A 9,748-nucleotide genomic window follows, 5' to 3' on the forward strand; every position below is an offset into this window, starting at 1 on the left:
GCATTTGTTCGCATTTGCTGGAATTGAAACCGTGCAGCTTAGCAGGTAGTGTCCTTTTAGTGCAGAGCCATTCTATCGCTGACTTCCTGATATATCAATAAATCAAGTTATTATACGACCTTCTAAATGAGCTCCCGATTCGAAGCACAGTATGTTTGGGGTTCCGTCCAAGTTTTCTTTGTGATGCGCGCCGTTATAGAAAAGAACCCAGAAAACTCTTGTGAACAGGAAAACACCTGCTCTCTGTTTTATTGCGCTCGCCCTCAGTCCAGAAATAATGCAAGTTTCCAAACAGACGACCGCCTTACTTATGTAAGGGAACGAATACAGCATATTCCTTTGTAATACGGGAATGTCTCAGAACTTTGTTGAAGCTCCTCGTGCGTGCATGAGCTGGAAGGGTTTTTCGCTACGAATGCTCCTTTACAAATGGCCGTCCCTTTACAAATGGCCTGGCGGAATGGGCGACAGCATGAATGGAGAGAAACAAACGGGTTAAAGAATTCCAATCTGATTTAAACGTGGCAGAAGTAATATACTACTGTGCTGCATAGTGTTAGCTGCTTGAGTTGCAGAATTCGTATGTCGTCAGACTTTCGCGCCGGGGTTGTTCGCTAGATGCGAAGGCAACTGTTTTACGGCTGTAGATGATGAAATACTGGAAGGGCTGAAGGCTTTCAAAATTTAAGTACATCACAAACAAAATAGCCAGTCCTTCAAAAGCTTCTCTCTTGACGGCATGTCCAGACGTAGCACTCTTTTACCCCCATGCTCTTTCCTAGACGCATCGGCAGCAATTGGTAGGAGTTGGGCTCAGCCTGGTTCCTAGAGGGCAGGGAGCGCAGAAGACGGCCCTACAGTCAACGCTGCCTGGAAAAGAACAAAGGGGAAGTTGCCCAACACTGTGCCTTAGTTTTGGAGGTGTAGCATAGTGCACTCCAAACAGAAAGGAATAAAAAGGAAGGTGGTGCGCTGGAGGACAGCTCACTTCCTTTTTACTCCAATAGGGGCGTGTTCGTGATTACAGAAGGATCGTGAGCTCCTATGACCACCGAATTGCAGTCATCAGTAACACTGGGCTCAGCTCAAACAAATGCACAAAGTCTGCTGCAGGGTTCCGGCAGAAATTATTGCAGAGGTAAGACATAGCAGACACTTCTACCCACGCAAATTTCTGCACTTTGTTCGATGTAGCTGGGCAGTACTACCTTCAGAAACAACGTCTTCGCGGCATTTTTAAAAATAACAAAGTAGCAGATGCGGGGAGGACAACGCAGATGTTTGCTGGAAGTGACATGAACTGCTCCAGATCATCAAATAATTTAGCTGCACAAAGCTAACGCCCAAGCAAGCCAGTGCGGTATAGAGCGCACTAGTTGAAGCCTAAGCCGCTTATGCGCCGTTGAACTTTTGATAAGTGTTTGTGCACTGCGTCGCAAAGTGTATGGCATGACTTCCCAGAAAATAAAGCGTGAAAGAAAACGACGGTATCGAAGTGCTGTCCATGCCTCCTCTGCGCGGCGCACCCATTTAAGTTTACAAATCGACAAACGAACAATGCATTTCTGAGCGCGGATACCTGCGTCAACCTCTCGATGGCGGAAATGCTCGCATTTGGGTGGCCTCGATGTCGTTTTCGGGGCCAACTTCATATTATGGCTTCGCTAAACAGGCCTGTTCAGAGCCTAGAGGAGGCATAATATGAGCGTTGGCTAGGAAACGGAAGCCACTGATCAGCCTTAATTACTCCACAGCGACAACAGCCACTTACGCTGCAGCAAATTTTTGTGGTGCCGAATAATACTTACTACGCGTCTAATTTGAGAGAAAGGAATTCCAGTGTATGCTCGTCGAACAGAATGTTTAATAAGAAGTATTGTCGGTCCACGCAATATGCAAACAGAAGCTGTAGAAGCATACACAGAGACCATATAGAGTGGCGCTTATGTACGATTCATGTTTATGTAAGTTGGGCTGAGAACGCTCACGAAGCAGCCGACAAACTAGGCAAACGCAAAGCCGCGCATGCAATGTGCAACTGCATTTCGCCCGTTCCCGCTTGACTACAATGCTCAGGATTTTGAAAACCGCAGGGCTCATTTTATGCCATTCAAAAACGCCCAAAAATTGGTTTTCCTATTCCCAGTAAATTTTTCCAGTTGGCACCTAGCCGAATAAACAAATTATGAAGTATTGTAAACCGAGCCTTAACCAAATAAATAGGCTCAGAAAAACTTCAAACCACAAAGATACGTGGCAGATAACCACACATAAAGTAATGTGATCGCATATGGACGCGCCAGTTATGTTTATTTTTCAACTTGTACTCCTTTGGCTGGGGGGGGGGGGGAGAGGGGGGCGCCGTGGTTGGTCAGTGGTTATGATGCTCAGCTGCTGACCCGAGAGCCGCGGGCTCAATCCCAGCCGCATTTCGATGGAGGCAAAATGCTAGAGACCTATGTGTTGTGCGATGTCAGTCTACTGGCTGGGAGAAGGGATTGGCGAAAGGTGAGGAATGCCGTCTAATGACATGGATAGGGAGGCATTTAAGCAATAGTGCCGAGGGAGAGAGCTTGATGCATACCGAGTCGCGTACGGTTTTTATCCTTGACATTGAGATGAGCGTCGAGGACGGCAGCAACCGGCGTGCCGACGGTGCACACGCAACAGTTATGCGCGCGTCATGGCCCGTTTTCTGTCTTCAAGAAGACGCACGAAGGATCGGAAAAGGGGGCATTCGGTTATGTACTAAGCAATATTGAAAACAGATCATACACTGTTTATTCAGCAAGGTGCCTAATTTCAACTTTTAGGCATGTACACTATGTACTGTATGCAGGAAGTGGACTTGGGTTTGCAGAGTCTAACGTCTCAAAGCGACTCAGGCTATGAGGAACGCCGTAGAGGATGACTCCGGGTATCTTCGACCACCTCGAGTTCTTTAACGAACGCTGACAGCGCACAGTACAACGGCCTCTATAATTTCGCCTCCCTCGAAATGCGATCGCCGCGGCGGGGATCGAACCTGTGTCTTTCGGGCCAGCAGCCGAGCACCGTAACCACTGAGCCACCACGGCGGCTGCCCTAATAACTTATATCAGCTGTTCTTTCAACGCAAGCCTCAGAACATGCTGTACCATCCTGGCATAGGAAGCCCCGAAAGTTGTTAGAACATACTGCTGCTCGCGAGGTATTAGACACAGCTAGTTTTCCAGGAAGATCGTGTAGGAAAAAGGCCTTCATTCTTCATTCTTATGCATTTTCCGTTACCCTAGCGGCCGTACAAAATCGAATAGCTTGTTGCCAGGAGAAGAAAGTAGTGCACGCATCCTGCCACATTTTGGGAAAAAAATGTAGCAAATGCATGACGCGAGACCTAAAAGCTCCTTGGCGGAATGTTCGGTGTGATCAGCCGCGCCACTCTGTGCCAAGTGAATCTAAGTAGCTGCAATCATTGCATGCTCAGGATGGCCAAACTGGCTACACTCACGTACATCACGGGGAAATAATTTGCACATCGGACCTTCCAGGGCAGTGGGCACTGCAGCTTGGAGCCAGGCAGTACCGGAGTGGTCGCCGTGAGCGGCTTCACGTGTCACATATGCTTTCATTGTGCTTTAGCATGAAGGATTACACCCCCGAGCAACGCGCGGGTGAGACACAGGAAAGCTCTCGAATTTGTAAGCTTCAGGATGCATCCAAAGGGGTCATTACTTACGAACGCATCTACAGCAATCGCCTGGCACAGGGCTCAATGTACTTCCATTCGGACATCCAGCACAGCGCACCGCAGCGCAGGGACCTGGCAGAAAGGAAGAAACGATGTTTTTATTCATGTGAGTCAAGCGTACAATTTCACACACGGTGCCACAGGACTGCGAACTTCAATATGAATGCTCTACGAGCCTCAATTTGTAACTACCTAGTGTTCACGACATTACTTAATGGAATATTCATTGACTCCTCCAATGAATTTGAGAGAGTTTATTGCAAAAAGCTGCTTCAGAAATTACATAAAGTTTTCAGAAATAACAAGTTAACGGAATTTATCGAAGGCTATCCACCACAAAGTAATTTTTTCTTTCAAGATATTTCCCCAGCATCAATAACAGAGGATTCTAGAGTCCCCCATTGAACTGCTTCAGGGACGCTTTTGTTTGCCCTATATATTAAAGATATCGTGCAATAGATATAGTCAAATCAATTTTTTTTTGCTGACGACTGTATTCTGTACTGCAAAAATTAACAACAAATCAGACCAATTATTGTTGAGCAGTGCACTTCGAAAGGCTGCTTCTTCGTGTCATGAATGGAAAGTCGTCATCGACGATGAAAAAAACTGGTTTTATGAGAGCTCGTAAGAAGAAACCTATGGATTTCGACTAAAACATTGATCATCGTTTCTCTCTCAGAAGTAAGCACCTGCAAGTACTTAGCGCTGCGGATTGAACATAACTGGTGTATTTGTTTACTGATTACTTATTTCAAATACCTGCAGCGTCCGAGGACATTACTGCAGACGGGATAGAATACATAACGCTTCCATGAGGCCCATATAAGGGAGGAAGAAAAATATATCAATGCGCAAAGAAAAAGAAAACCTACCATTAGCAACAAAAGTGGCAACCGTGCAAGACGGAATACTTGCGACTAGACAGCGCGAAGCAGGAACTCTCGGCTGCTCTCTGCGGCTAATTCGACGGTCCCGCGTCTGCCATGGCGCACGCTGCTTACTGAGCTCCTGGACGTACTGCTGCATCCTTATCTCAGCCACGCCGTTAACTGGGCCGTGCAAGGTGTTCCTGTGCTTAGAATCATATGAGTGCCACGTGCAACCCACTTCAGCAGCAAAAAAGACTTGCGGTCACAGTGCGCGAGGAGCGCTCGGGCTGCGTTGTAGCTGCGCTTGGGGACTACTCACTCTAGGCCACCACGGTTCTTCGCTGTAATAGAGCACATTCCCGAGGCCGTGGAGGAAGGTACCTTGGTTCTCGATCACATGACCACGCTGGCCCATTCTCAAGAGCTCCTATATCAGGCTCACAACTATGCCATGTCTACCGGCCAACGCGTTACCGTTGGAGGTTTCTGCTGCGACGGAGAAGCTAACGCTACACGGGCGTCTGGTGGCGGGTGTTTGGAGGGCGATGTTTGATTTAGACCTATTTTTTTTTCATTCCTACGCTGCGTGGGCTTCCGGGGGGCAGAATTTAATTATGGTTGACGGGTGGAGGCCTTCTGCTCGTTGATGATGAGAGGGCGGATACACTGGTGATGAATGCAGGTGGGAGAACAATTTTAAACAGTAGGTGGAATCCCCATCCCGTTAAAGTAAACCAATTTTTTTGCGGAAAAAGGAAACCACCGTAATTTTTCCTGTAATTTCTCCGCTGCATATAAAAAGTACATAATCATCAAATCTTATGCAATGCAAAAGGATACAACTGCAGCAAAAAAGCACACTTCAATGGACCACCTCTTGCGAAAGAAAAAGTTGATTATACAGTAGTACGGATTACATAAAAAAGAAGAATAGAGAATATATTCCCAGAAAATTATTTTTCTCAGAAAAGTAAAAGATTTCCGTTGCACATCGCCATTATGTGCGTTGAGGTTGTTGGCAAGACGCTGCAATGCGTTTCCTATGAATTATTAGCTATAAGATGTTTTACAGGTTGGAGCATTTCAGATTTAAAATTTCCGACTTCTTTAGGCAGGCAAATTGCTTTTAAGATCATAAAACTTAAGCAGGTTATCATGTTATCGGTTACTTTCTTTTATGTACCTCTTTATTATTTTCAAATTATATAATTGAAAAAGTCTTCCCATGCCTCAAGTTTAAACATGTCAGCCTTATAAGGCTTACAGTTTTTAATGGCCAGTTTTTAAGATTTTAATGGCCTATAAAGCCGGTTTCTGCGAAAAAAAAAGTACTTTGCTAACCATAGTATTTGTTCTCTAGCGCAACTGGGCATAATTCCAGTGCAAAACATATAGAGATGTATACAAGAAATATTCAACATTAGTTAAAACCAAGCAATACGACATCCCAGTTTTAGGTAACCTATTGGCTACAGCATTCACATACTTGTCCAACTTTAGGTGATAGCGTTCCACTTCTTACAATTTCTACCTTTCGACTGCCCATCTAGACATAGGGTTCAAGCACCTTCATTACTGCGCGGTCTAAATAAAACTTCACTCCACCTAACTATATTTATTTTTACATAGATTTAAATGTTGTATCCCCTCATAACAGCCACAAGTGCAAGGCAAGGAGGAATGAGCAAATGTTTGTGAAAGCAATGCCCTCCAGAAGACGACATAGAAGAGCTGTTTCCTGTCGTGGTAGGCAACCTGGATGACGGTGCTGCTCGTTTTTGGAATTTAACCTGGCGCTAATTCCACGAGACAAACCTGGCTTCTGAGCAAGCATGCGAAGCCTACACGCGCTCGTGCGCTCTCCATACAAGCGTAGATAAGTAAAGAAAGTTCTGTTAAGCAGCGCCGTCGATGACTCGCAGTGGCTCGACGATCATGACGAAAAAGGCGCCCGTCTCGTCGTGTTTGCTTCTTCCCATCGACACATCTGTCTTCAGTCGCCTGAACGAATTCCCAACAGGACTAAAGTGAAGTCTTCAAAATCAACCTGAAGAGATCTGTGCTTCGGTAAAATGTTCCACTATGTTGGCGGTGCCTTAATAACGGGAAGTTTTTGCAGGCAGAAAGCAAGTCAGCGTACATACAGAAATATTAAATTTTCTTGCGAGGGAAAAAAAAATCAGTAAAGTAGGGCACTTTTCTAGATATTTATGCTTGGCAGACGATGGGAATTTTACTGAGCCATTCAGATCCTTACGCTTTTTTTACCACGGATTGGGCTGATCGATTAGTAACGATGAAAACGAACATTAAGCCTTAGGTATTTCTGAAAGGAACCCTGAGAAGGTGTTGATGTTGGCCCGTAACGATAGACTACGGCATCTTAACAAGAAGGACGCTACCTCACTGAAAACGCCGTTTCCAAAAGTTATGAATGGTTTTGACGAACGTTTCTTCTGCTGGAGACATTGTGATTTAACCCAAGAGCACTTCCTGTTGGAATGAAAACTGGCGCGTCACCTATACCGGCACCTCAACACTCCGTGCAATGAAAGCACGCGGCAAGCAAAGCATTATATTCCGTGTAATGCTTTGCTTGCCGCGCTGCCTCATCAAAACCGCAGCGACACGCGTCACCTTATTTTATTTTTTGTATTCGTACCTGCATTGCCATACAGCATGGGGGACACTTTCACATTCATTCAAAAAAAAGAAATCATGCAATCGATTGGGCCCAGCGTGTGCAGTGTGATTGCGACTTTGGTTCGAATGAGATCCGTGGTGAGCGCCTCCTCGCACGAACACTCACCATGATTCGTAAAGACAATTCCGGCGCTTTCGCACTCTGCTCACCCAGATGACAGCCACTCACAGAACGCGAACGGTCTTCTATATGCCTTTCCATAACGGTGAGGGATACTTCGAGTTTCCAAGAGACCTCGCTTGATGAACAGCACTATAGATCGCCTGGCGTCTTCCATACACCACTTAACGCACGTAAGACGGCAGGCACCTAACCTCTGTCTGCGTTCAATACCTTGAAAGGCAACAAATTTCCCCTCATGAAGATTGCTCAGCTCTTATTCGGCCAAAATTAGAGTACGCATCTGCCATCTGGGACCCCGCTTAACTTAACCTCACCAACTGTATTGAACTTGCCCGAAATCGCGCCGTTTGATTCATCTACTCAAACTACTCAAATACAGCAGCATATTCATGCTGCTGTATTTTTGAATACTAACCTATGTAGCTTTGCAGATTCACCTTTTTGTTTGTTATTTTGTTTCTTTGTTTCTTTCTTCATGCTTTGTGCTTTATTGTTTTGAAAGCATTGCCATCCCGCACTGCTGCTTCTGCCAACAAACGGGTTTTGGGACCTGTCAAGCTGCTTCCGCAGCTTTGTTCCTCGAACCTGTCCGTTCTCAAATGTATTTTGGAAACGGAAAAATAAAGCACTTACTTACTTACTTGCTTACTTATACTCCACCAATGTTACTTCCCTCAAAAATAATGCATGCCTACCTAACCTCAAGCAACGCCGTACAGTTGCAAGGCTATGCTTGTATCACACAATGTATCACAACTTTTCTTACAACTGTCCTATCCAGCCTGCTCATCGTTCTTCAGCCCGCACAAGCCACAAAAAGGCCGTTTACCCACCTCCTGCTCGCACCGTGACCTATCTACATTCCTTCTTCATCCAAACAGAGCGTGACTGGAACAGTCTTCCCATAAGTACCATCCTTCATACAAACCCGGACCATTTCAAGAAAGCCATTGAATCAATGTGTTATTAACACCAGGTTGCCAGCCCACCCTTCATGTAAAGCCCTCATCCTAGGGCCCTTGAGATATTTGTAATAATAATAATAATACATGAGCAGCTGCTGCCTCACCTGGTCCCCCGCCCTGGGCGCAGTCGTGGCAGCAGCTGCAAACAGGCCCACGGCGCCGCCCTCCGCCAACCGTCCAGCACTCGGGTGCGCCACCGGAGGGCCGCCGGCGCTTGGCGGCGCACCTCTGCTCGCCTTCAGCCCTGCACTGTTGCTCCGGGCAGGGTGGCGGAATCGCACTCGCGTGCATCGCCAGGAACAGTACGGCAATGGTGGCTGCGAAGAACACGGTGGCACTACGCATATTGGAACACTCGTACTCGTGGCTTGCAGAGGAATGAAAAGTGGCGAGGCAGCCGTGCTCCTTATGTAAGAACCGGAGCCGCGTGTTCCTGTCCCTGCCGAAGCGCCAGCGGCGTTAAAATGCGCTTTCCCATTGGTAGCGATAAAAAAGACGTAGCCGCGCTTTGGGCAAACAAGTTCAGAGACGGTGAAGGTTGCCGGGGGGGATTCCGGTTGGTGCACGATTGGCGAGGACGGTGAAATGAAAACCGTCCTCTCCGATGCTTGAAATGTGCAGACAGGCCAGCGACCGAGCGCCGCAAGTGGGAGGCAACGTTTGCAGGCCACATGTCGGCTTAAAACACGTGTCTTGGAGCGCAGCAGAAAAACAGGAAGGCTGTTGGCACGAGGCCGTTTCGTGCGTGCCTCGCCCGTTTGAGGAAAGTTGTGACTGCGGGGAATGCCGTGTTGCGCAACCCTGTCCTTGCACTTCTGCTTCCTCGTCGCGTTTTTATCAACATAGGTGCATGTGCGGTACGAGACCAATGTTCTTTAATTACTCCAGCAGATCAGGAGTACATCATGTATAACATAAATAGTACGTATTTTCACCAATTGTCAACTAATGCCTGAGTCAAACAAGATGCAAAAAGAGCCGTACAGGAGCAAACTTCGCGAACTGTCCTGATGGTTGGCTACGACAGATTTATATGAATATAGTCGCGCTTAATTTTCTCTGAAGCTTACTGAGGGATGTCTGAGCGCATTTTGCGAAGTCGTGGGCACCCGATGGGACTTGCACTTTATAAATCAAAGCAGAAATTGAATGTCGAAAGAACAAAATAGCCATTACCTAGACAAAGTTAATCGAAAACATTCCCGTAATGACGCTACAAGTCTGCGTGAGACTGGACCAGAATGAAAACCCTGCCAATTTATTTTTTCAACGAATACATTGAAAAAATAAATAAAAATGGATTGAAAAGCGAGTAAAAGAAATGTATTGGACTTGGGAACCATAAAGTGCATGT

At 46.4% G+C, this 9,748-nt stretch overlaps 1 protein-coding gene across 1 annotated transcript; it reads right to left on the bottom strand.

The window, feature by feature from the left end:
• Positions 1 to 213: 213 nt before the first annotated feature.
• LOC149328002 (uncharacterized) lies at positions 214 to 9,028 on the bottom strand. Its single transcript, XM_089563901.1, has 3 exons — positions 8,499 to 9,028; positions 3,719 to 3,802; positions 214 to 870 (listed from the first exon to the last, which is right to left on the bottom strand). The coding sequence occupies exons 1-3, from the start codon at positions 8,737 to 8,739 to the stop codon at positions 779 to 781; spliced, it is 417 nt and encodes a 138-aa protein (XP_089420027.1). The 5' UTR covers positions 8,740 to 9,028; the 3' UTR covers positions 214 to 778.
• Between the last annotated feature and the right edge of the window lie 720 nt (positions 9,029 to 9,748).

Source organism: Amblyomma mixtum, chromosome 10 (assembly GCF_055824585.1).
Source record: "Amblyomma mixtum isolate Tamu chromosome 10, ASM5582458v1, whole genome shotgun sequence".
Classification (NCBI taxonomy): Eukaryota; Metazoa; Arthropoda; class Arachnida; order Ixodida; family Ixodidae; genus Amblyomma; species Amblyomma mixtum.

Bases quoted from the DNA above. Each gene is read 5' to 3' on its own strand.
- LOC149328002 (XM_089563901.1), bottom strand. From the start codon at position 8,739: ATGCGTAGTGCCACCGTGTTCTTCGCAGCCACCATTGCCGTACTGTTC. The intron at 3,803-8,498 runs GTGAGGCAGCAG...CCTTTCTGCCAG, and splicing joins CGCCCAGGGCGGGGGACCAG to GTCCCTGCGCTGCGGTGCGC. The intron at 871-3,718 runs GTAAGTAATGAC...GTTCTTTTCCAG, and splicing joins CGATTGCTGTAGATGCGTTC to GCAGCGTTGACTGTAGGGCC.